Source organism: Pempheris klunzingeri, chromosome 8 (assembly GCF_042242105.1).
Source record: "Pempheris klunzingeri isolate RE-2024b chromosome 8, fPemKlu1.hap1, whole genome shotgun sequence".
Classification (NCBI taxonomy): Eukaryota; Metazoa; Chordata; class Actinopteri; order Acropomatiformes; family Pempheridae; genus Pempheris; species Pempheris klunzingeri.
This window is the reverse complement of record NC_092019.1, coordinates 19,499,554-19,527,082: the sequence shown is the minus strand read 5'-3', so window position 1 is coordinate 19,527,082 and position 27,529 is coordinate 19,499,554. Positions and strand designations below refer to the sequence as shown.

General features: G+C 44.4%; 1 protein-coding gene across 1 annotated transcript in view; it reads left to right on the top strand.

Annotated features, from left to right (window-relative positions):
• The first annotated feature begins 7,042 nt into the window (after window positions 1-7,042).
• The window catches only part of bcam (basal cell adhesion molecule (Lutheran blood group)), a 49,200-nt gene continuing 28,713 nt past the window's right edge, over window positions 7,043-27,529 (top strand). The window contains exon 1 of the mRNA XM_070835555.1: window positions 7,043-7,294. Coding sequence (XP_070691656.1) covers window positions 7,231-7,294 — 64 coding nt within the window. The 5' untranslated portion in view covers window positions 7,043-7,230. The remainder of the gene's footprint in view (window positions 7,295-27,529) is intronic.

Below are 27,529 nucleotides of genomic sequence, written 5' to 3'. Positions count from 1 at the left end.
GATTCACTGTCAGAGTGGGTGATATTGTGCCTGGCAACCAGTCAGGCAGAATCTACTATGATAGACACAAACACACATTAAAAGACACAGTCCCTGTGAAACTCTTCGGCAGACATAAACAGCAGCAGCTCATTTGATCTTGTTATAACCAACATTACAAATGCACATGGTTTTGTAGCAGCTGTTGTTGGCCCCACTGAACAAACCAGCCTGTTACATCAAAGGCAGGTAAAACCAATGGGATGGAAGACAGAAAGTGATCTTCTGATGAATCATAGTGATTTGATTTTGGTGACTTCACTGGTGGGGCTATTGATCGTCAGAGCCAGTTGGCAGCAAACGAAAGTTATCTACATAACATACAGTGGTGTTGAATTCCCAGGGAATAGCTGCATCACAGCACAAATCCTGCACTGTGACTCACGCTCTAATAAGTATCAATGCCTGGAAAACAGCTGTGTGATCATCTGTAGCTCGTCCAAGAGGAAAGTGGCCAAGGAAGAGAGGGAGAGACAGAATGGGAGCTGGAGCAGAGTGGGGGGGGTAATAATGATATATGGAGAGATTAAAGTGGATGGAGATGGAGGGCAGCACATAGAAAGAGAGACCAAAAGAGTGAAACAAAGGGGATAGATCAAAGGCTCATGTGAAGGATGGAGCTCCAGCACATCTTTCATTCATTCTTCCCAGCAATGCCAGACACGAGAATTCATGCAAGATTACAGCTACCTTCACTTTCCATTTTTCCCACTCTTTTTTCTCTCTGCCTATACTTTTCTTCTTTTTTTTCCCTAGGGCTATATGTTACCCATCCCCTGACTTTGGAGTTAAAGTGCTCCCCTCCTCCTCCACTTCTAATCTGTTCTCTTCATTATTCTTTCATTACACATCTCTGCTCCCTTTGTAGTGCCTCCGTGTGTCTGTTTCTCTTTATCCCCTTGCTTTAGGCTGACGTGTCAAATATTCTCTCTGTCAGGTAGCCTAATTTTTGACATTGGGTGGGGGTGGTAAATCACATAAAACAAAGGACTATAAAGTGGTCTGTCTGATTTACGTTTTGCAAGGTGTGACAATTCGAACCTTCAATGGGTGTCACACAACTGCATGATTTTATTTCTCTCGAAGTCTAAATGTGCTGACGGGTCTCAGTGCTGGGAGACAGATTTTGCTTGCATGTTATGACTTAAATTTTAACAATCATAGAGTTACCATGAAAGGTATATATAGAAAAAGAGGCTCTAGGGATGGCAATGTTGGTCTGCTGGTCAGTTCACCTGACTGAAATGTTGGAACTAGCGGATGGATGCATGAAATGTGATAATCCCTTGACCTCTAATTTAGCACCACCAGGAGGTTACCATTTTTGGTTTTCAGTGAAATACGCCAACAACTGTTTGATTGATTGATGTGACATACATGTATTCATGGACCAAATGGATAAGCACATGTTGTAGATACATTGTACAGATATTCCCAGACAATGTATTGCAACGACTTTTATGATCACCTGACTGTCCCTCTAGAACCGCTGAGAAATTTTGAGTGAAGTGCCTCGACAGCTGTTACTTGAATTGGCATGAAATTTGGACACACAGTTATGTCTCCCGTGGGATTTACTGTTACAACCTTGGTGATCCCTTAAAGAGGTAGTCCACTGATTGAACATATCAAAGTTTGTTTACAAGTCTTGGGGAATACAACAACATACACGAAGGAAGTAATAAATCCTTTTGAGGGTCAAGAGGAACTTGCTTGAAATCTGATTAGTTGCCTCAAGTGACGTGACTTGTGTATCTTTTAAATTTTCATTTAGTGCCATTATCAGGTCAAACGCAGACTAATTTGTCAAATACAACATATGAACAAACAACTGTTACATTTAAGCTCTCAGAAAACACAGTGCTGATTAAGCCTATCACAAGCTGGTAAATCTCTCTGTATTTCGCAGTAAAGTGGAGTTTTTAAATCTGTTTGTCTGTGGTGACATTCCTGCACTGGCACACCCATAGTGATGTGTTTTACATCAACCAGCAATGATTGGTTTGCCAGAGCTGCGGGGTGAGATCCTCTGTAGCGACAGAGTAGACTATAGCAACTAGGAATATAGCCGAGCCTAAGGCGGAAAAGACATGTCCAAGAAAAGTTTTTGATGCTCCAGATAAAAGAGAAATCCAGCATTCAGAGGAAGGAGCTGTGAAAAAAAGAAAGTGATCAATGGTGAGGACAAGTACAGATAACCATTGGTGTAGCTTTTCCTAATTAGAGAGCGCTGAAAGAAGAGTAGGGACTGAGAGCAGACATAGATATGTTATTGCTCTTGGACAGGCTGGTATTTGTAAAATAATTGGAGTAGGCTATGTAACTATTACATTTACTCCTCAATAAATGATTATTGACTTGGAACATTGGAAGTTTCTGTCTATAATGGCATATGTCATAAGCTCACATCAACAGTGTTTGTGTTGCACTCAGTGCCAGAAGGAAATCAAAGTTCCACACTGCATGTTTGATTTAATACCAAAAACCTGCAAAATTAAGGGCTTTCGCGCCAGCTTCAGCTGTATGTTGTGTCAAATGAATTAGCAAATGTTAGCCTACCAACACATTGAACAAGGATGGTGAACACCTGGCTAAAAACTTTGCAAGCTTTCCTTTGTTTCTATACAATATATATCAGGCTTGATAGTCCTTGACTCTTGAAGCAGTAGACACGTTGGTATTGGGAGGCAGGAAGGACTGTGGCCTCTGTGGTTGTGGAAGCAAAAACATGTCAAGTTTAGGAAGACCAAATTGAAAGAGATTGGTTGTTCACTACTTGCCATCTACCAAATTATCTGTGGACTGGCAAATAGAGACTGCGGTTCCCGTTTTAAAAAATTAGGGACCAGAAGACAAGCATTAATTATAAGGGTATCACACTCTTCTACTCCCCCACGAAAGCGTACTCCAGGGTGCTGGAGCTGATTGTCAGACTTCAGACTGAGGAGGAACAAAAGGGATTCCATCGTGGTTATGGATGAGTGGACCAGCTTTGTATTCTTGCAAGGATACTGAGGGTTCATGGAAGTTCAACCGTGGACTTGGAGAGGGCTTATGACTGTGTCCCCCTGGCTTTCTTGTGGTTGGCAACTGTGGGAATATGGAATGTCTAGGGACGGGGCCGTTGGTACGAGCAATGCAGCGTCCACACTCTGGTCAATCTAGGCACTCTCTACGGTCAGGGATGTGCCTCATCACTAATGCTGTTAATGAAAAGAATCTCTAGGCGAGGAGTGGGGAGTGTCCTGATTTGGCGATCTCAGCATTGCTTCCCTGGTATTTGCTGGTGATGCAGTTCTTACAGTTTATATCGGACAGTGACCTTTGGGATGCAAACAAGTGATTTGCAGTCTTGTGTGAAAGAGTTGTGATAAGCTCCAAAGCCCCTGGTACTCTGCTGGAAAATGGTGGATTGCCCGCAGCAGGTTGGAAGCCAAGCCAGTTTCTGTGAAGGAGTTGAAGTGTCTTAGTGCGATGCAGTGTACTGACAGTAGGATGTGCAGTGGAGTGGGATCATCAGGTAGATCAGCGAGGTGTCTACAGTGATAAAGGCTTTCTGCCAGAATGCTGTGGTAAAGAGAAAGATGAGTCGAATGAAGGCGATGCTTCTGATTTATCAGTCAGTTGACACGCTAACCCTTTTCTAGTTCATGAACTCTGGATAGTGACTGACAGAATGAGCTTAATGATTCAACGGGCTGCCATTAGTTTCCTTTGCATGGCTCGGAGCTTGGACGTCCAGTAGGTGCTTGGAGTAAAGTACAGTTTTAGCGGTGTAAAGATTCACCGGTACGAACTGGAAATCAGCTTTAGCTTCAAAGATATGACTTCATCGACTGGCAGACTTCTGAATCAATCTAAACGTAACATGAACCGGTTGGTTGCTGGTTCTAAAGTGAGAAACCGGTTGACAGGGTCCTTGCTGATGAATATGGCCACAATTTGGCAAGATTTCCACAGTGACGTCATTCCAGAGGTGACAACAACAACATAGTTTACAGTGCAAAAGCAAATCTAAAATCTAAAGTTCGGAAGACATTTGGGTTTTTGAAGAAGGCAGAAAATGGGACAAAGGTCAAAGTGTGTAGAGCGGCGATTAAGCACAACAGTAGCACGACAAATCTGAACACTCACCTGTTGAGACAGCATGGTGACAGCTATGCAGTCGATGAGGAATCTGTGTCTAATAGTGCTAGCATAAGCAAAACCACGCAAGGCAAAGAAAGTAGATTCAGATTACATCAAATCGCTTCGTATTGTATTAAAAGGTATTGTCCTTGAATTGTATCGTAGCCAATGTATCTAGATCCATATCGGATCAGCACATAATGGAGAGATGCCCCCTAGTAGTTGTTCTGTCATGTCAAAAGGAGGTAATTGCAATGGTTCAAGGGAGGATGCCTTCTGGATTTCTCCCTGTGAATGTATTCTGGGCAGACTCAGAATATACTAGAGGGATTATACCAAGTATACCAAGGTCCTTGTGAAAAGCTTCAGGACATGGCTGGTTGGACAGACATACGGACTGCTTGGCTTACTTTGTTTCAATTGCAACCTGGACTCCAATGAGCTGCATAAAATGGAGGCAAACTGCAATAGTCTTATGCTCCTAAAATACAGGGAATTCAGCAATGGCATGTGTATGAAGAAAGTGTGGCTTGTTGGGGTTCTTTGTTTGAGTAATATGCACCTTAGTATAATAACAGTACATTACCATTGTTTACACAAAGCGTAAGAGGCATAATGTTTATGCCAAGTATGGGGCCATGGTTCTGGAATAATAGCATTTGAATACTGCTCTTCATGTGGATTATGTCGAAGAACACAAAACACAGTCTATCTGAAAAGGGATGACAACCCTGTCATTTTGAAATTGCTCTTGTCTGACACCACTTAGACACCATTTTTACAAATCAGGTACAGGGCTACCTCCTCGTGATGCTCAAGCCCACCTTTGCTCAACCTATGGTGACTAAACCATCAGGGCGCTGAGACAATGACAATGAGGAGTTTATGTCCACAAATGACTGGAAGGATTTATCATCACGGCCTCTTTCTCTTTATTCTGCTTCTCTTCCTGCCTCTCATCCGCTACTATATTAATCCCTTTCCTGTCAGTCTCTACACTTATTCCCTTCATTTCTCTTTTCCCATTGCTTTTACTCTCCTCTCCTCTCCTCTCCTGCAGCACCATTAGGTAATGAGCCAATACAGTAAATCACAGCTACTGTATGAGTTAAAGGCCTTACGTAAGAATGCCTCGTACTCGGCTACATCAGCATAAGCCACAGCTATGCGGCATGATATAGGTCTTATGTAAGGCAGTGCGAGTGATACCCCGCGCTGAGTCCTTCACCACAGGACAGAAGACTTGTTAGTGGATCATGGAGAGATGATTATGACTGGGTCGATATCAGGGATGAGTGGCTGTATTGATGTGAGACAGTCAGTGGGAAGACTGTTTCTCTTCCTGTTGGCAATAGACGGATAGAAACAGAGATTCGGAGCATTAAACGGTTTGAGGGTAAACCAGCCGCCTCAGTCCTGTCAAACTCACAGTAGCCTGTACAAACTCCTGCCACTATCTTTGTTACATGTGGAGCAGCTGTGTGTGTGTGTGTGTGTGTGTGTGCAGCTCAACTATCAGATCCTATACATGGGGCGACAGTTCTGTGTGTATGCTGCAGTGGAGTCTCTCAAACGGGGCTCAGAAAATATTAACCAGCTGTACTGGACCAACTATGTTTGGAATGTGTGTCTTTGAATGCAACTGCTCTGCAAGCGACTATTATTACCTGCAGGGTGTGTTGATTATTTAGCCTTGCTCCACAGTCAAGCAGTCGCCAGTCAAAAGAAACTACAGGGAGATAGATGTTTTGTGCACTAACATGGGCAGTGGTGCCATTAAGCCATCTTATAGGGGACTGACATGTGTTTGTGCGTTTCTACTCCTAGCTTATGGGATTTGGCCTAAAGCAAATTTATGGGTCACACAATACCCACTCCAAGTACTCAGACTGGTATTATAGCATTGTGAATAAGCCACTTAGCCCCTCATGATAACTGTATATCTGAACTGTAAATACCCAAATAGCCTGTACCATGCCCAGTAAATACACAAACAGAATCAGAGGGGTTTACATGTCTAGGAATGAATGGTATGTCTGCTGATGACAGACAGCTTAGCCCACTCCCAAGAAACGACCTCCAGGTGCTTCGAAATGAAAATCATTATTCGAGACATATGCAAGTTGGGGACGGTCCATGTTTAACGTCTTACACAGGGCAGGAAATTTGACTGTGGAACAAAGTGGCTAAAAAAAGCGTTTTTTTGCCCCAAGCGATTAGTTTAGATCAAGACCTCTGAAGGATGATTAGCAACCTGCCAGATTCATTTAGTTGCGTTAGTGGATGAAAATAATTTTCTGCGTCTACAATTGCAAAATTACACCTCACTTAATCAGTAGTTAAGTGTTCTACAGCCTATTTAATCAAGCCTAATATGAGTTTTGTTTTTCAATGTCATTCCATTGTTGCCATAATTTCCAAGTAATAATATGAATTAATTTGGAAAAACTATTAAAGCCTAATAAGTGTTATATTCTGGGCTAATAGGGACAAAACACTAAAAGTGCAATATTAAATTCACTGTGAGCTTATACATTTCTGTGCTTCCAGTTTTTCCTATGAATTTTGTATGTCATCCTGATAAAACTTTGATTTTTTGTCTGAGGGGTACGGTTTTGGAGTTGTTGTGAGTCAGAGAGCCTCATGATAAAATCACTTTTAACTCCCTTTAAAGAAATCCTGCGGGCCCCAGATTAGTCAAGCAGGTCTTTTCACTGCAAGCGAGGTGGAGAGAGAGAGAGAGAGAGAGAGAGGGAGAGAGAGAGAGGAGGGGGTTGCATTGGGAGGAGGAGGAGGAGGAGGAGGAGAGGGTCACCTTTTGTGCAAATATATCAACCAAGAAGACTACCACCAGCATCAGATTTCTGTCTGTGTGTGTGAGAGAGAGAGAGGGAGAGAGGCACTCCTTTTGCAGAGAGAGAAGGAGAGAGAGAGAGGGAGAGAAGTCCAGAGAGCTTTGGAGCACTGAAACAAGAAAGAATACTTGCTGCTGCCACATTTCCACACTCCTCAAGCCAAAAACAAAGTGAATACTTTTCCTGTAAAAAGTTAGAAAAGGCGGCCATGGACGGGATAACGTTTGGACGCGCGTCGCTCTTGTGCACCTTGCTCCTCTGGGCATTTCAAGGTAAGTCTCTTTGATAGTTTCCGCTACAATGTTTTAATGAACCCCCCTCTTAGTAACTTTATAATGCTTTGGACACGGCCCCCGGTGAGTTTTTGTGGCTTCAGGCTGTAGATTTCTACTTTCCTCTTTCGCGGACTCCGCCTGAACAGGCTTACAGGACAAACCTGTCTGCGGGCTACATGCTGCAGCCAGACGCGGCGCACGGAGCTGTTATTTAAAAAGAAAAAAACACTTTGTAGTTTCTTTTTTAATGTTTTCTATAAATTGTTGATCCACCAGTTACAAGCTGCGCAGATAAGCCGGAACACGCAGAAGGAAAACCGGATTTATCCTGAGGTCACATATATCGAACAAGTCCTTCAACAGTCACCTAAGTGGTACAAAAAATAAATAAAACCAGAGTTAGCCGCCAGGTTGCGCACCCATGACGCGCGGGTTATCTCCACTGATGGGACGTTTTAAAGGTTAATGCCGTCTCTCTGTAGTTCCCCGGTAACTCTCAGCTCCGCACCTGAGTGCACTTCTTGGCGCACAGGACTGCGGCACGCCGGTATTCCTCTCCGGACACCGCTTCCAATCCAACACAGCCTCATAGCAAACATTACCTCTGCCATGCACCCACAGTGAAACACGTCAAAATAAAACACAGATCGACAAATCACAATATTCGGGTGAAGATAAAGTCTAGATTTGATGATGAAAATGCAAAAGAGGCTCATAGAATATTTTGGACTTTCCAAATATTTCAGTGGGAAATGTTAGGCTAAGCTTTTATTTTGAAGACCATGTTGCCCGTCTCGTTCAGCCTCATTCACGCTGCTGTGTCTGGCTGCTGGGTGCAGTTTCCAACGCTTTGATGTTTGATGTGCGGGATTTGCGTCTCCTTTGCTGGCAGTGTGCCTCGCCCTCAGCACCCCTGGGTGCTGCCAGAGAGACTAAGCCAATTTAAATGCAACTTGACTCTGGCCTTATATGATCTTAGCCAAGGAAAAGTTTTTGAGTACAGCCAAAAACCAAGTATATAATCATTTTAAGGAGTTGGTGTGGTGCTCTAAAAGTTTTTTATTGACCTCATAGGTTTACCACTGCTTTCCCTCTTACGGGCCCACGGGAGATTTACAGCAGCACCAGTGACATTATGGTCCCGCTGTAGCCTACTTTGTGATGTTTTCAAATCTGCTTTAGAATCATCTTTATATTTCTTTTAGCATCCTTGTAAAATGTGTAATTGATCACTTGTTTGATGTTGATATGTCTGTTTTCACGTTTGACTCGAAGATATGTCTTACAGCCTTCAGTGGGTCATAATGGACTGAGTGTGTGTGTGTGTGTGTGTGTGTGTGTGTGTGTGTGTGTGTGTGTGTGTGTGTGTGTGTGTGTCAAGATCAAATTTGCTAGAATGCTTTGTGGGCATTTTGTTAAAGTTATTTCTAATTCCTTGCCCGTGCAGGCGGCTTGGGGTGGTTTGAAGCAGGATGAGCCAAAGGGCGGGGCTGGAGTGCTGGGCTACACCCCACCCTGTTCTCTAGCCCCTCTTTTCTCTCTCACAGCACTCACTGCATCATTGTACATTTCTCGCCGATTTTGCAGCCCCTCAAAGTTTCTTCTCAATTTATACAAACAGGGCTTTCCGTATATATGAGTCAACCGCCTCCAGGTTTGTCAGGTTTAGCTCTTCTCTCCTCTTTGCACCCCCTCTTTTCCCCCAGGTCTGCTTTTACAACTGTCCCCTCCCTCCTCTGTGGCCTCAGGGACAGTTGTTGCGCTTTGCTGTCTGTCTGCCCTTCATGGAGCCTTTTAACAGGTGCCTACGAAAAAGTGCCTTGTAATTGATGGATGCAATGAAGATCACACGTCCCTCTGTACAGCTGTGGTGCATTGATTTAAAGGCTCAGCTCCAGGTGCTGAGCGCACCGTGTTCCCCCACATACTGCTCTGAAGACTGAGGAAAGGAAAGTCAATATTCCACTTTGGTGCTACAAATGTTGAGTTCTTCTTAGAAAAAGTTTGCCAAATCCCTTAGTGAGCTCTCTTTCTCTCTCTCTCTCTCTCTCTCTCTCTCTCTCTCTTGCATAGTTTTGTCTAATAATAGTGTCTCTTGTTGGGTCTCATTGGGGTTCGGTCACACAGACCCACATTCTCACAATTGCTGGTCACACGCTTGCAGCTCCCAACTATGTCCGTTCTGAGTATGGAAATGCGCTAAATACAACCAGGGGACATGTAACACCCAGATGTGTGTCATCTCCTGGAAGTGTGACTACGTATTTTTGGCATGTTTGCCTTTATTTTTGTATCAAGTTGTGACGCTTGGATATGTGGTGCATGACAGCAAGGGGTGCCCCGAGGTGCTCTGCATGCCTGCGCCCAGGACCCTTTGACCTGCTTACCCAGACATGTTGGTAAATGGCTCCTGCTCTACGCTCCTGAGATGCCATGGCCTTTTTCTGTTGCAGCAAAGGCATCAACAGCGGAAACATGCTGACGTATAACTTCATTGTAGGTGTCTAAAGTTTGTGACAGCACAGATAGTCAGTCTAAATAAGAAACACAGATGTAAAAAACAACAAGGCCGTTACAGTGTTGCAAAGTTAGATAAAATACAACATTGTTTGGGAGTATTTTACAGAAGCAATAACCACATACTAACTGTATCATTGCCTTAGTTTCTCCCCTCCTCTGGATTTTTGCAGGATAAAAAGAACAAAGTGACATTAAGGCAAAGAGACAAAAGATGAGTCAAATGGTCAGATGAGTTTGAGCTAAACTGTAGAGACTCCAAAGTGGTCAGTAGCAGGTGGAAAGAATCGTAGTGACAAGCATCAGCTGAGCTCAAGGTGTTAAAGTCTAACACGCAGCGTCAGCCTCTTTGTCTATCGCCGCCTTAATTCCCGCAGTCATTTCCTCACTTTTAATTTCTGTCCCCCCTGCCAGCGCAGCATCAAAAGTGCACCCCCTGCCGCCATGTGTAATTATTATGGTATTAGGCCAGAAAAAGAGCCATTTAGCCATGAGGAGATAAAAGCCAGGGGACCTCTTTTACATCTGTCCCGGGCCATTCGGGTTTTAGTCTTTTGGGAGCACACACACTTGTGTATTCTTCAATATGTGAATGCAAAAATATGAATAGGCATGCATTCCCGATCCAGTAAGGGTGCAGTCACACAACCGCAACTTAACACATAGATGCATGCATAATGTGTACCGTACATGGAGGCCCCTGACTGCAGCGTTCTGGGTGTTACACAACACGAGAACCTCAGCTCGTATAGCAGTGAGTGACAGATTGATGGTGACTGCTTTGGGAGAGCAAGTCCATGTTTGCCTGCTTGTCTTTAGGTCTGCGGGGGGGAAGTGGGCTTTGGTATGGTGGGGCTGTAATTATTGAGGTGAATCATCCCCCCCTGTGTGTTTGTGGATATGTGCGTGTGAGACGGTGAAGAAGTAGAGCGCCGAGATAGAGTGAGTGGCATTCCTCCGGACACGTTGGAGCTCGCTCTGTCATGTGCGAGTTGGTTTGTCATCACTTCAAATTCTATGGTAAAGGGCTCCCTTTCTCGCTTTAAAACCCCCTCTCACCACAAGTCGCGGGCAGTAATCCACCTACAAACAAGCAGCCACAATGCGGCATCCACCTCACCATCGAGAGGCGGTGTTTCAGGTGCAAAGCTGGAGTCTGTTTACAGCCAGGGTGCATTCTTGTGGTTTGACAGGGTTTCACTGAGCCAAATAACCAGTGGGCACCAGTTAAACAATTGGGCTGACTTGTGTTAGAAGTCCATTTAGTAATCACTGAGCTCTGAAAGGTTGATATGAGCTCATCAGCCTTTCACAAACCCACTAGTGTTTATTATTTACAGCAATTGACACATTAAAGTCAATTACGGCAGGTTCATAGAACACTAATGTTGGCTGGTGAGCTGGCAGTCAGCGCCAGCAATCGGGCATCCGCAGATGGTAGGTTGCATGCACGTGGTTAATCCTGGTTTGAAGTCAGTTAGCAAGAATGATGTGGTTCACAGCGGAGACAGAAAAGTTTATCCCCACGCTTTTTCATCTTCGTATCCCCTCAAGAGCTTCAAAAGAGCTGCAGCCAAAACTGTGATTATACACACACACACACACTTCCACAGGTACTCATACATAAACAAAAGGCGTATTTCTCCAGATTAGCTTTGTCTGCGTTCCCATCTCTTTCATTCTTATCTTTTGTCTGTCTGCCCATTGCTCTGTCTCGGTGCATCTGTCTTTCACACAAACATCTCTCTTTTCTGCCTTTTACAATGACACTCTAAAGTTGTCTCTTGTAGTTGTGTTTGTGCGTGCGTTTGCCGTCTTTGATTTACCATGTTGTCTGTGCCCGCGTCAACCGCTGTGCTTTTGTGCGTGGCTCACAGTTAATAACCCTGCATAGCATCAGGAAGACTGCCTGCTGTGTTTTAGTGGGAGAGGGCTCTGTTTGCTTTTACACCCATTCTTACAGCCGTACCTCAGCAGATTTATGGCCACTATTGATGATTTTAAAATAGGAATGACCGTCCTCCCCCACTTGGCATGTTCACTGTTTCTCACTTTCCAAATAACACATTCCAGTATGGTGTCTGTCTCTGCTACCTTCTCCGTTTGAGTCTTGAATTAAACTTGTTGTTATAAATGTGAAAAATTCTACACACATTGTCAGGAAAATTAAGAAGAGAAATGGGAAAGGGAAGCTGGCTAGAAGTTGCTTTGGTTTGGCCTGTTGCTTTGAGGATTTGTCATTAGTGGGAGTTACAGGGAGGAAAGGAAGGAAGCAGAGGGGAAGGAATGGACAGAGATACATCAAAGGATGAGATGAGAGATGATTACAGCTGACTATTGTGTTGCCACTGTGCAGTCTTCTTGCTCTCGTCTCAGGGGAGGAAGATGATGCTGATGGGTAATTTCAAATGCAGCCTTGGAAAGAGGCTCCATTCCTCTGTCGTATGTGCGTCCTTGCTTCTACATCTGTGTATGTGATGGCGGTAGTGGGGGAGGCATTTCAGGGTTGGAGCAAAATTGAAAATTCACAAAGCTCTTTCAAGAGCTTAGGTTAAGTGCTCCCAATCCATTTAGCAGGAGAGTGCTGTAGTAAGATGCGTGTATCAGTGTGTTTGATGCAGGAATACACAAAGCGGCATGATTTTAGCCGCACGCTGTACAAATCTGTGTCATAAAACAGCAAGGGGAAAAATGATGGCCTATATGTTTCGTGCCAGAGAAAATAGCTCGTATAAAACTCATCTTGTGTCCAGTTGTTCTGATCAATCAAACAGCGGGCGACGGGGAGGATAACACGAACAAAAGCGATAAAAGCAGAGATAGCAGCAGTGAGGATCAGACGGTCGAACTACGTCAAGATTTAGGAATACCAATTAGGAATGGGGAATGTCATGGAAAAGCCTGGATCTGTGGCCAAGGAGATCATTTTCCTGGCAGTAGAGACGAAACCCTAACCCCTGCGCCCCACCAACCCTAAACCCTCCATCTGACTGTTGGCTGGCAGGCCGTCCTCTGGGAGCCATGCAAGCTGTTGCTTTTCAGACATCAACAGTTGCCTCAGCAGCAGTTGTTGAATGCACCCCTCCAAAAAAGCCCTACCATGCCCCCCCCCTTCCTTCCTTCACACACACACACACACACACACTTGGGTTCCATTACCACCTTGTATCTTTCCACACCACTGGCCTGGCCTGGTGTGGGGGAAGGAGAGAGTAAAACTGCACGTTGGCAGTGAATGCACCCCTAATGTAACTTGCTCTTCCATTAATTTTGTGAGTATTTATTTGACGTTTCCGGAAATGCGTCGGCAAAATGATTGTAAACACTCCCCGTGCTACTGAGGCACTTCTTTGAGCCGATGGACATATATTTGAAAGCACCTCTGACCCAGTAATTGTTGCCTCCTAAGGAGTGGTTTCAGAAATATGACGGTGGGGCCTCAAGGGATTCTTTTCCTCACTTATCTCTATCGCATAATGATAACTATAAAATGAGGGTGACTTAGAGTTCACTAAGCTACAGAATGCTCTGTGTTTACATACTAAATCTGTACTTGCACCTGCGTAAGCAAATTTACTCAAAGCAGTGCGACAAAGGTAGGACAAAACCACTGTGATTACTCTTCTCTCTTTTCAACCACTTTTCATGTCCAATCTCCCGTTTCCATCTGTCAGAGAACATTCCTGTGCCCCCCTGACTTTAATCTAGTTAATGGTTAAGCAGCGGTGGTTAACCTCTCCGCCGAGACTGGTCACTGTTTGACAGTGAGATCTTATTGCTTTAACTGGGCCGGGGGGACCTGGGAGACGGGATTGGGAGCATTAATCCTCCGTGCTGGGAAGGAAGAGGAGGAGTAGGAGGTGGAGGAGGGGTTGCATAGGTGGTGTTTGTATTACTGCACAATTGTTTGGTTCTGTGTGTTGGATGCTCGCTATGACTTCATGGCTATACGTGTGAGAAAAGGGGGCTGCCCACGTTACCCAAGGGCTAGGCCAGAGTGTCAGCACATAGATCCAGTGTCAGTTTTCAGGGCGTCCGAGTCAGGCAGCTTTCCTAAGGACATAACCCGTCTTTGTTTTTTATGAGGTTTCACTTACCTGAGCCCCTCTGAAACAACGACCACAGCACTAAAGTTCCCTTTGCTCATCTCTGCCTGTGTGAACTTGACTTTGAAAGAGAAGAGTAGAGGAGTAAAGTTACCATGCTCTGACTGTTAATGCTCTCCTCAAGTCACATCCTGTTCTTAACTTTAGTGTGAGTCTCTTTTTCTCTGTTAGTTACATGTCTCCCTGGAATGCGCTTGTCAGTGTCTTAACTACTCCCTAGTTTAGGCCCGGCTACGTGAATCATCACTTTTATCACTGTGTTTTTCTTCTCTACATCTCTCACACTCATCTGTCTCCCTCCTCCTCTATGTCTCACCCTACCATCCATCATCTGTCTCTCATCCCTGCCAGGGACAGACGCAAAATACATGCATCCTCCTGACCATGTGTTGTCTAATCATCACAATAGCCTGAACAGAAGGAGCCTCAAGATGCACGGTCTCTGAAATCCCTGATGATTTTTAGCCATAGGGGAAGGTAATCTCTTTTTATTCCTTGACTGACAGTTTAGCTAATGACAATAATCGACAATAATCGAGCCAGAGGACTTAGAGTCATTTCCAGCTGTTGTAACAATATAAAGTTGCATCAGTGCAGTGTAGCTGCGATGGAAAGCACTGTCTTTTTACAGAGCCACTAAGGTAATGCATTTTTGAGTCTTATTTTTGCTGGCGATTTCGAAGCTGAGTTTCCTGTGTTGTTCATCAGCCGTGTCCATGTTCCAGTAAGACAAGGAGAATCAAGTTTCATAGCTTCATTTTGATTCATTCGAACAGGAAAAAAGTACAAGCTTGCTCCCGATCCATATGAATATTTAATCCAAAATCAATAGCTTTCAATTGGGTTATGACTCCATCAGGCTAAATGATTCCCAATTACATGTCTGTGCAATTTGCCGAACAACAAACATGATGGATAGTTATTGTGGGGATAATGTTAGACTTACAGAGTGCCTAACTGATTTAGCTTCTTGTTATTACAGGCTAAAGTAATTATAACCCCAGTGTTTTGCCTCAAGAGCATCTTGCATTTTGCCCTGGTGGGCATGTTGCAACATCATGGCTAAATTTAGTTAACAATTATTCCAACTGAATGATTATCAAGCAGAAGTCAGTTGAACACACTGTGCACGTGACAGGGGACAACGGTAGATACTCGGCCTTTCCCGTCTGCGTTACGGAGTGTTGAGAGAGGCTGAGAGGTCCAGGACATGCAGCTTGGAGGACTACCTTTGATCCCATTCCCCACTCACATCCCACACACACGCGCGCGCACACACACTTCAAGATTTGACGATGAAAGATGCACCGACTCCCCATGTCAATTAGCAGTTTTGGAGTGTGTGCTACACTGTGTGTGTGAGTGTGTGTGCGTGTGCATTGAAAGCAGTGTGTTAGGGTGGGGTTGGTTAATGGCAGGGGCAGAGAGGACACATGTTCAATAATAAGGCCTGACAAAGGGGGACAGGCAGAGAGAGGGAAGGAGGGAGGATGAGAGGGTGCTGGAGCATTCACTACACTATGTGCACCGTATGCTGCTTTTCATTATGCCTCACTTCTACTTATGGCTGGAAATCAATACTATTACATTAAGAAGAGTACTTCTCCCCATTTAAATGTATCACATTATAGCCAGTCGCATATACACATAAATATATAAGATTATCCATTTTATGTTTAATGTAACAAGTTACACATATAAAGCAAAATGTGAAAAATTAAATTTTTCAAATGTCCAATATGCCCAAAACCTCCAAAATATGAATTCGCCAGCGATACAAAAACCCCAATAGACCACAATTGAGACTTATGAGCCAGGAAATGTTTAGCTTTTATGGTTAAAAATGACTTTAACAATTAATTTTTTTTTTTAAAAATTGTTGCCTATTCATTTTCTGTTGAATTTGATCAACTGATCATTGCGCCTATAATTTGGACCAATTTGTTGAACAACACGATATAATCTATGATTATAATATGTACCCACTGCAAATCAATGAGCTATATAGCTCAGCTGAATATTAATCTGTCCTTTGCATCCTAGACTTTAAGAGTCTGCATGTGTGAAAGTGGTATACTTAACTGAGACACTCTATGCATGTATGAGTATGCGTTTTTACTGAATTGGCCTCAAGTGATAGAGCCAGCATGAGAGCTCTCTCTGTCTGTCTCTCTGTCTCTGCACCTGAACAAGGCTACATTGTTAAGACATTCCTGTGGGCTGTTGGAATGCAGGTATTAATACTGGGCTGATTACACACACAGCAGAGAGAGAGAGAGAGAGAGAGAGAGAGAGAGAGAGAAGGGAAGGAAGGAGAGAGGACTTGAGAGGAGGTGCAGAGTGAAGGGAGTGTGGGAGGGTAGTATGTTGAGGCGCAGTGGAAGGGTGACGAACGTTGATGATTGTCAATGTTTAAACCATGTGTGTGATTGTGCATGCACGGATGAATACATGCATGTATGCGGGTGTTTCAGTATGTCAGTGTGTGTGCATCTAGAAGGGATGTCTGGGTATTTGAATGTGTGTCCAAAGTGTGTGTGACTGGAATGCAAACCCCATTAACTGAACTAACACTGCAGGATGTGTGTGTGCGCATGTGATGAAGCGGAGCGTAAGCCGCGAGTGTGGGACAGGACCCGACTGTGTGTGTGGGCACCCGTCACTTGGAGCAGCCAGGGCTGTTAGGAGCATGTGAACATTACTGCAACCCCAACATGAACTGGAATCCGGACTTAACAGAGGTTATAAATAGGTGTGTGTGCGTGTGTGTCCAATCCCATCGATGGCAGTACCAGCTGGCGATGGGACAGTGGTGGACTTGTGGGAGAGCCCACCACTACACTTACATGGCCTCACATGGCTACCACCATGTTTTTTCCCTCTTTATTCACTTTCCTTTTCCATCTCTCTGCTGTCTTTTTTTCCCCCTCCTTCATCCTTTAGTGGGCCTAAATGTTAAAATGATGTCTACAGGTATATCATATAGATATTTATTTTACCTTAAATGGAGAAGTCAGGCTTTTATTTCCTTAATGTTTCATTTACCCCTCTAATTTTGTCTTTCTCTTCCTCTCTGTCTCTTATGTTGGTCGTGGTTTCTTTCCGTATTTGCATTGTGTCATATTGTGCCGCCATGGTTGTGGCTCTTGGCTTACCAGCTGGTGATATACGATCCAGGCTGTCAGAATTAGAGCTCGCTCCCATTGGCAAGGAAGTTAGCGAGGTAAAGCCAGCCAAAAAATCTACCATCCACTGCCTACACCCTTTGCTATGGCCCCTCACCCACACACACTCCCCACCTCGCCCCATCTGTTTGTGTGCGAGTGTGTGTCGATTTGGCGCTGGTTTAGGGGCAGTTGGTGTAACGGTTCAGGAGAGCATCAAAGCCGGGCCCACCATCGGCATGACGGGGCAAACAAAGTCAAAGCTCAGTATGCAGCAGAAACCCCTAGCTAATGCTAACTTCATTGGCGAATCAGTGAGAGATGCTACATGCTAGGAGCAGTTTTAGTAGATGTGAACCGTATGGCTACATTGCTACCAGCCAAACAATGGCATATTTGTCTTCCTGTGGCTGCCCACCTGTTCTCTCCTCCCTCGCTTCGGCTGTATCCAAGTATCAGAACAGGAGCTCCTGTCCTTATTGGACACTTTCTCCTTCCCCCACCCACACTGTGCCTCTGTTCTTCTTTCTTTTTTCCTTTCATTGCCCTCTCCCATCGGGCAGGGTTAGCATTTTCAGCAGGACAAAGGAAACGGTGGCTGTGACTGAGAAAGGGGAGAGACAGCTGGATGGTCATGGACTTGAGATCGTGTTGCATGTGTTCACTTGTAACACCCCCTGCACTTCTTTCTCTCTGTGTCCTCATTTCTTCCTTTCACTGTCTCCTCACCCTTCCCAGTCTTTCGACACTTTCACCTCATCCCAGTTCCTCTTCTGTTCTTGGTTTCTCCTCTTACTCATGCTATTACGACCACGACTCTCTTCCAATTCTGTCTTTCGCTCATTCGCCCACTGCCTCTGTGTATCTCTCTGCTATTTCTTTTTTCTTCTTTTTGTGTTCGTCTGTTCCCACTCCACTATGTGGTCAGAGCCCCTGCAGTGGATTATCAGTCAGTTGACTCACAGAGGGCAGCCAAAGCCTCCAGTACAAACATGAGACAATATCCAAATGATTGGCTGGTTGGCTGTGGACCGTGGAAACAAGCCTCCATATCAGCTTGAGCCAGGCTCGGTCCACAGGTCTGCCCATAAACCATATTAACCGCTAACGCTGACACATTGCAGTGCTTCTGTTTGTTTGCAGCAGCTGCTTTGGGTGCAGTACAATCCAAAACTGAACGAATTATCAGATAAATACAGACGCTGCGATCGGTTGTTTTTACATAGGGTTATTATGCATGTGGGTGGGAAGAGGAGTTTGCATTGCAGAAATCATGCCAATTAATGCCAAAAGCTGTGTGACACTTAGACCTCATGTTCAGATTCCTCTTCGAGTCTGGTGAGGTCATGTTCAGCCATCAGTGAGTTCAGCAAGTTTTGTTCTTGCACAAGTTTTGAGTCCTTACTTCCCTCCAGCTGCCCTTAAACAGCAAAATAACTACAATTTGGGCGAACAGTGCAGAACTGGAGCTTAGTCAAGGCAATTTTCTGCTGCCACCCAATCCTTTGCACATAAGATGGTTGCATTTTTATATATAAAATCTTGCTTAGTACACATTTTGTGGCGTTTGTCCCACATTTGGTCACCTCTTTGAAAAAATGTTATGATAGAAGAAAACATTTGGTATGAACAGAGGGTAGTGTCTATCTGGATTGTACTATGCTAAATGTATATAATGCCTCTTTAATCTGGGAAACACATTGTCCCAAATCTACTGGGTCTTTCCGTCCCATCTGCCTTCACTTGTGCACGGCTGTAACTTAAGCCGGAGTGTTACCTCCAAGTGTTACCTCCATGTGTCTCCCTGCCTCACAGCTCATTATGGAGATAGAGGGATGGCTTCTCTGCCCTCCAGCAATGTCTCTGCTCGGAGTTGGAGAGTTGAAGTCATGGAAAATTCTGGAGCTCTGCTGATGACAGACAGCTTCCACATCTCCTGTCCATCAACCGAGTTTTCCACATTCCTCAGCTCACAGCTCTTTCGTTCTTCTCACCTTGTTTGGATTTGACAGAACCCCTTTCTGTCCTTTCCCATCTTTCCTCAGTCTACCCCTTCCTGCCATATACCTGTACGGACAGGCTTTTGCCTGCCTCTGCAAACCCTCCCGAAACACCCTCGCACCCTCCCCACCATAAATATTAGAATTCGCCCAGGGGCCCCCAACCCAACTGCAGAATGTGTAATTCTAACCGAGGCATTACAAAAGCACACTGCTCTCAAATGACATTTAGTGACATACAGACTCAGATGACAATGTCTGAGAAAAACTCACATTTGCAACTGACATCACAACATCAAAGGAAAATCTGAAAAATGTAAATTGAATAGCTTACTCATGCTGTAAGTCATCTGTGCCTTTGATGGGGGAAAAAAAACATCATTTATGAACACATTGTTATGAATAATGAATGAATGATGCTGATGGGAGGTCCAGCTACGCAGCCGTCACCGTCTTTGAGTTCGTCTGATTGAAACAAGTTCAGTATGTCATGTCTGCTTTTATCTCCATCTTGTTTCCTTTGTATCTCCATCCCCCACTCTAAAGAAAAGCACAGGCTGACAGCTGTGAATATAGTCATTCGATCACAGATGTCCCCGTATATATTGGATGCATATTATTTCACCCCTCTCTTTTCATTTTTTCCTGTTTCATTTTCTTTTTTTCTCCCAAGCAGGTTCTGTTTAATTGCAGGGAAACACTTCACAAATGATTTCCCTTCCTCCTATCACTTCCAAAAATGGCTGAAAATGCAAAGAACGCTAGTAGGCACTTTAATCTACTCCATCTTTATCTTGCTCAGAATGGTCTCCTCCAGTCCACTACCCTCTATCTAACCCCACCCTTCTCTCCTCACCTCTAACTTGCATTCTCCCCCAACTCTCCCTCCCTCTGCCTTCATATGCTCAAACATGTCTACATTATTACCAGATGCTTGACGATGGAGGAGGTGGATGGGATTGTGTCAGAATAGCAGAGGTGTTGAAGCTTCAGCACCGCTATGAACTTCCAGAAGCCTCCTCCTTACACACATGCAATCATCCTGCTTGGCTTCCTACCATATGATGTTCAATTTTCTCCATTATTCAAAAAAAAGGGCCAGCTCTTGCTACGCCTACCTGGACCATCTGCTCTTGTCAACACATACAACAAGACTCATCTACTTGGTCAGAAACTGGGTTTTCTTGCAGGTTAAAGCTTGATGAACAACGCTCAGCTCTATTTGACTTTTTTTATGGAAGCCACTAATCTTATTTTTACGGCTGGTGTGCATAGACATGTACAAAAAAAGTCTAGCACAGTCCAGTGTGCAGGATAGAGCTTGAGCTTGGAGCTTAACTAATATTTCAAAGATTGACGTTACTGATTCTCTATTTTAGGAAGGTTCTGGTTCTCCATGATACACTGTTAATTAAAACGGGAACAAATCAGTCTCCATGCTGTCTGCCTCTGTGGTATGCTGTCCATCCATGATTAAAGTGATACAAGGACACCCCGGCACACTCCTTTGTTAAGCTTCATTTTTCCTTTGATCTTTGTATGCGGGTGATGAGCGCTGTGTCTCTGTGCCAGTTTTGCCACGTTTTCTTTTTACCTCTCTTCCTATCAGTGTCTGTCATCCTTGTAATCTCTGCATGTCAGACTCCATCTTCCTGTCATCGCTTGTTTTCTTTTCTGAGATATACTGACATCATAAATCTATTGTTTTTCTTGATATGGTATCTTGAGCGGACATGTGGTGCGCGTGTTTGCATAAGAATGAATGCACTGAGGAGCAGATCTCATCAATGAGATGGTGCTTGGCTGTAAAATCCAAAAATGTTCGATTATGGAAACCAATAAAAGCCGCAGATTCTCACATTTGAAAAGATGGGACAAGATAATGTTTGAAATTTTGCTTGAAGGATTAATCGATTATCAGAGTAGTCAACTGACTAAACAATCAGTTTAGCACTACACTGAATAAACACTTTAGTTTTTTTCTAAACTGGTGTCTTTGCATATGCAAGGATGTGTTCTTAATACCACTTTCCTTTGTTAAGCAGGTGAGCCCTTGGTTTGCAGTGGCCAGTAAAAGAAGTAGGCGTCACTAACCCCTTATGGAAGGGCCACAATATTGATGAAATGCCAATGGGAGACATTAACAGAGTGTAAATTTGCTGTATTTGAATCAGGGTGAATATTATGTATGTGTGAGTGTGTGGGCGCAATAGGAAGCATAACCCACAGGGTCACAGGCCCATCTGGTGGAAGATCTCATGGGACACCAACACATCAGCATATGACCTTGGGCATGTACACTTGTATATATAGCTTGCTGTCGGGTGGTTGATTGGTCAGTCGGTCCAGGAAATTTTCTCCCCCCCCTTGGCAGCCACAGTTTTCGCCGTCAGTGGCTGAAATTCACCATCGCGGTTGTGTGTGTTTGTGTTCATGTCAAGTGGCATAAAGGAGTCGGGGCGGTGGGAGTGACCTATGAGAAAAAGACAGAGTCACGCAACATGACCAAACTTTGTAGAAAGACGCACACACACGTACACACATTGGTGGTGGTTCGCCACACCTTCCACTTTTTCTGTAGACCCGTGTGAGAGGCATAATTGCACTTAGCAGAGAGCAGTTTTTCTTTTTTCACTTTCTTTGGCCTAATATGCAGGGTAGAAAGAATTTCCCATTCAAACAAGTATACAGCATATTGCATCACTCTTTAATTTACGCAAAAAGAATCAACTTTTAACATTTGAGCAAAGGGAACAGTATTGTTATACACAATAAAAGAACATGGTTGCAGCTATGGCAAATTTTACGCCTCTTTCCCGAAAAGAAGGACATGAACACTGTGTGAGCACAGGAAGTTTTGGCACTGAATGGATCCAACCTGCTGTTGGTTAGAGAGAGACAGACTGCAAATGTTTCGGGGTTCAAAAGTTTGACGGGAGCAGAATGTGGCTGAGACTTTATACAGTCATATCACTATATCTAATCTTCTCACCCTCTCTCCCTCCAACCTCTTCCTCACTCTCCCCTCACCACTCGTCTTTGTCTCCTTATCCATCCATGACAGCTTCCCACTGTTTTTGTCTGTTTATTTTTGACTTTGCTGTCTCTCCCTGCAAACCCTCCAGCTCTTACCTACACCCCCCCCCACCCCCCTCCTCCACTCATCTCCCTCACCTCCGTAGTGTCTCCTGGAGTTGCAGGTCTGTGCAGGTTGAGACGTGTGTTGTTTTGTCTCTCTCAGGTTTCTCACATTCCAGATATTATCACCTGGCTCCAGTTTGCTTAGCTGATAGCCATCTAGACGGTGGCGGTCAATCACTTGGCAGACAGTGACGGATGGTGCCCTCTGCGTCAGGCCTGATGCCCACAGATGAAAGGCCCGCACCAGGCGTGGCCCTAACAGGATAATACCTATATCACGGTCAACAGTCACATGGTTATCTAGTCGGACAATTGTGCTCCACTGTCAGTTAGATTTCCTCTTTTGCTTTGCAGAGTCACCAGATGAGCGTCACAATAATCAGTCAAAATGAGAAGGAGCGTTGAATATTTAAATCTGAGCTTAATTTCCCTAATTCTTTTGTCTCCCATTTCATTTCTAATCACATCACCATCCAAGCTATGAATAATAATTTAATGAAGCATTAATGAATGGGAAAAATGTACCGGGTAACAGATTGAAATTTTATGAGGAGTGGAAAAATGCGCTGCCAGAAAGTCTCTGGTGAGCCTTGATGTGTAAATGAGTCAGACATTTTTGGTGTCTTGGTCAGAAAAATGTCCAATTTATGAGAAGTGGCTTTTGTAACAAAATTATTCATGGCTGACATTTTCTCCAGTTTCATTTTGTCATTTTCAAGCTCTCCCTTTACAGCCAGCATTTTATCAGGTAACTTGCAGACAATGTTCTCAATGTCTGTTTATTTCTGTGTCTGTTTCTGTGCGTGTCTATGTGTATCTATTCACCTCTAATCCAGCCTTGGGCAACTTCTGTCCCCTGCAGGCTCAATGTCAGCAGCCTTACTTTGATGTCAAGCCACAATTTATTCGTCTGTCTCTGCGGACTCCCCCGCTGTCCACATAATGTCAGGCAATCAATAATAATGTGACCTACCTATCTACCCTGCCTGCCCACTGCTTTAGTTATTCACCCCCTGGCCTGCACTGTTCCAATCTCTGACCTACCCCTGCCCCTAAACAACACCCCTCTCCTTCCCAATTTTACCAATAATGCCTGTCTAGCTATGACAATAACCTCTATGTCTGTTACCGTGGAAACATACAGCCCCCCTAAAGCATAGACAAACCACTGCTCCATTTGTTTTTTTAAAAAAAGAAAAAAAGACTGTTCCCTCTGGAAACAGATCACGAGAGGGAGGGTTGAAGATTGATAGAGGGATGCATAAAGAAAGAGAGAATTAAAGGAGAGGGTGGATCAGCTGTTTGTTCATGAATATGTTTAGTGCACACCCCCATCTCCGATCCCCTTCAAACCACCACTGTATTTCTGTGGAGGTAATAGAGAATGGGAGAAGACAGGTGTGCCATTATGGTGCAGATTAGCAAGGAATGCTGGAAGGTTGACACAGACAGGAGTCGGCTAACTCCAGTGCGTATTTGTGTTCACTTGCGAGCTCATATTCCCGGGGGTTTAGGTCAAAATATGTGTACATAATATGTGATCTGCATGCCACTTATGACATGTGTGCTTGCTCTGTCCGTATGCTGAATGATATTTGAAATATGCACACTGGGTGTGTAAACATGTGTGTGTGCGCATACACAGCTTTCTTCCGTCTCCTTGCCCTACCCATGTATGGGCAAGAGTTAGCCCCTCACTATCTCCTCGTCTCCAGCTTATCTGCAGGCCTGTCTTGAAGTGTTGGTGCAGAAAATAGAAACTACTTTGTGGGAATGCATTCTCTTTTTCTTTCCCCTGTGTAGAATATGCTCTTCACACGCAGCATACCATGAAACAAAAGAGAATGCAGTGCGGCATAGGAAATGATGTAGCGTGCTTTTAACTGTATGCCAATAGGGCGTTTTTATCTTTTCATAATGAGTTGTCTGGATGAGCACACTGTTGGCATCAGTTTGAGACAGAGAGATATTTGAGGAAGCTGTCTGCATACAAATGAGCTGCTGTATTTATATCTATAAATATATTGCAGTTACCAATGTGTGCACACTGGTGTGTGTATTTTTCTGTGAATTCTCCTTACAGCTAGCATCTTGCAGTGTGGTTATTAGTGGGTCTCTCCAGTACCCAGCCTCTCAGCCAGTCTTACACCAGCCAGTCAGCCAGCCATGTGGTCCCTCTCCACTCTAATTAAACTCACCGTGGTTCCAAACTGCAACCAGAAAGATGCAACCTCAATGCCAGACTCAGTGTCAGCTGCTGCCAAGACCTGTACGTTGGTGTGTGTGTCAGAGGGAGGAAAATTGAGAGGGAGAGGGGGCTCATAACCATATTTACCTCTCATTTTACTCTGTCAAGACATAGTGTGGAAGAGTCTGCCAAGGCACAAGGGGAGCAGCAGGGAATAAACAAATAAAAATGTGGAAGAGGGATCTACAGTAGACAGAATATTCAAATGCTTGCCTGGTTGGGGGGAAAGAGGGAGTTTAGTGGATTTAGAAATGAAGACGAAGAAAGAGGAATGCAGGAGAATGGTAATTAACTCTGAATTATTCTATCTCAGAGGGATCAGGGGGATTAATAGGGGCTTTGGTTTGGATTTTGCACCTTTCACTCTGGTTCTGCATGGGAGTCTGGTTCCTGTATGTAAATGTATATTCGTGTGTGTGCATGTATGTGTATGTGCGGGTGTCTGCATGTGTCTCGCTGTACTCCAGAAGGCTCCATGTGTCTGTGCCAGTGGGCTTGTGACCATATCTGCCAGCCAGCCAGCCAGCATTTGTGTGTGTATTGATGTGTGACTTTGTACCCCCCACTTACTGAAGTTCATCCAAGCATTATAAGTTAATCCGCCATAATAGGCAAAAAGACAGAAAATGGGGGAGAGTGGTAGGTAGGGGGAGAAGGAACACGGGTGGGAGGTGGGGCATCAAAAGGTAGTGAGAGTGTGTTCCTGTGTGTGTAACAGTCTGCTGTGTGTGAGGTATGCCAGGCAGGAGACCACAGATTTAGGGCTAGACAGACCGTTCTAAATCTCCGGCTTATACGCTGTTTTGGGACAGCGAGTGTTGATAGCCCGGGCGGGCAGACAGCTCATGTCATTCTGATGAAATCATGGCTTTGGTTGCAGCACTGTCACAGCTATAAATCTACCCAAATATGATAAGAAAACACTGATTTAAGTGGGAGACAGGGTGGAAATGTTTTTCTCAACCAATGGATCATTGGTGGCGTATGAAGAAGTGAGAAAGATAAGTTGAAAAAACGGTTTAGCTGATGTATGGAGGTCAGTGGTGGCAATGAATTAGCACAGGTCATGGAAAGGGCAAAACGCACTTGGTGAGGCTTTTCTTAAAGGTAGTTCGCCAGGCTTCCTAGCATAGGATGAATGAGTTCACTCTCTAGCCTGGGTATCTCTCAACCTCCCACTGAGTGTTGCCACTGTCAACACTGTGTAAGGCTGTTTGTCCAAGACAGGAGGGGTTAGGGGGAGGAAAAGAAGGAGGGGGGGAGGGCTGGAGGGCAGGTGCAGGGGTAATTTTGTGATGGTGGAGGAGTGGAGGTAGGCTTTATCCAGCCTGTCTGGAGGCAGTGACCCATACTGTGTACACCCCGTCTCTCTATCTCTTGATTACTCCCCGTCCTCTGTCTCTCAAGTGCGCCATTGTTTTTTTCACTGTTGAATTTGAGATTTCCAAGGTCTTGTTAGCACGCACATGTTTTCAGGAACACGCACACACACACACAAAGAGACACACAAAGAGACAAGTTCCTTTTCAAGCTTTCATTTCCACACTTACGCCTTTTTTTTCTCCTTTGCCCTATCTCTCAGCCAGTGTGCTTACCCATTCGTCTCTATCCCTCTATCTGTCCCTCACACACGGGCTTTACCAGCCTGCTGAGCATGATGGCCTGTTTTTTAAAAAATGGAGCAATGGATGGATAAGAAAACAGCAAAGGGATAAGGGATGTAGAGAAAGGAGGAACAAATCAAAGCGTACTCCAGTGGCCTGTTATCTCATTACAGCGGTACCGGCTTGTCACACCCGACTGACTGGCCCCCTAAGGAGCGCCCTCACCCCCTTATAAGACCCCCTTTATTCAGCAAGCACTCTCGTATTTCAGCCTGGGCACAAAGAAGGGCAATTCTCTCTGGTTTCTAAGCTGTCCACACCAGATTTGTGTATCCTAGTTCGGCCAAGGCGCACATTTGAGCATAAAACAGGGGCATGGGCACATACACAGAGGCCTTGTTAGTCGCTAGTTATGAAATGATGCTTGCGGATAATGGAGGCTAATAGGGAGAGTGGATATCCATTTGTTCCACCATTTTCTCCCTATTCCATCCCTCTTGTATAGTCCCATGTGGGTAGTGGAAGAGCGCTTCTAGAGGGAACTGCTGTCAGCTGAAGTAGTGGAAACGGTGTTCCTCTATCTGGCTTTTCTCCCTCTTCTGCCAAAATGAAGGCTCATTAGAAGTGAAGGGAGGGCTGTTTCTAAACGAGATGGGCAGAGTGCTGCTCAGCACTCGTACAGAGAGACAATGAGAGACCAGAGAGAATGGGAGAAAGTCAGGAAAAGTGGAAACACACGAAAGACAGAATGCCGACATTGATTTTGCTTAAGTGGAGAGAAAAGAGGCACATCAAAATATACACAAGATAAAGGCAACGGGGGAAAAGTCAGGCGATGCCCACACTACGCTATGTGAAAAGATTTACTAGTCTTTTGAAAACTCCTCACTACCCTCTTCATCCCTTTCAGTTAGCAAACAGCAAAACTGTCATCACACCAACTTAACCTGTGTTAATGTTTATTAGCTGCATTTACTTAAAACGAGTGATTGTCCACTGTTGCAGTGGAGAGAAAAAGATGTGTTTCCAGGTTCAGCATGTTACAAGTAGGGTTGAGATCTAAATCTAGATCTCCTACAGTAATTTAATTCACAAAAGGAGTAAGATCAGGGTGTGAGCTACAGTAGCATCTTGGTGTTATTTACCCATAGGGTCTCTGTTCCCTTTCTCTGTTTACCCCAGCTTGTGCAGTGTGTGTGTACAACCCTTCTATCCAGGAACAGGCTCTTTGTCAGGCCAACAAAACACCTGGGTGCTACAATTCAGAGTGAGATGACTGTTTGGAGAAAAAAAAAAAAGAGGGGGCAGGGGATGACTGTGCGTTTGAGGAATTGAGTTGTTGAGATATGAGGGGAGGGCAGGTGTGATTGTGCGTTTGTTTCCCTCTGTTTGTCAGTGTAACAGTAATCGTACTATAAATTAGGCTACTGTAAATAGAACTTGAGACATTCA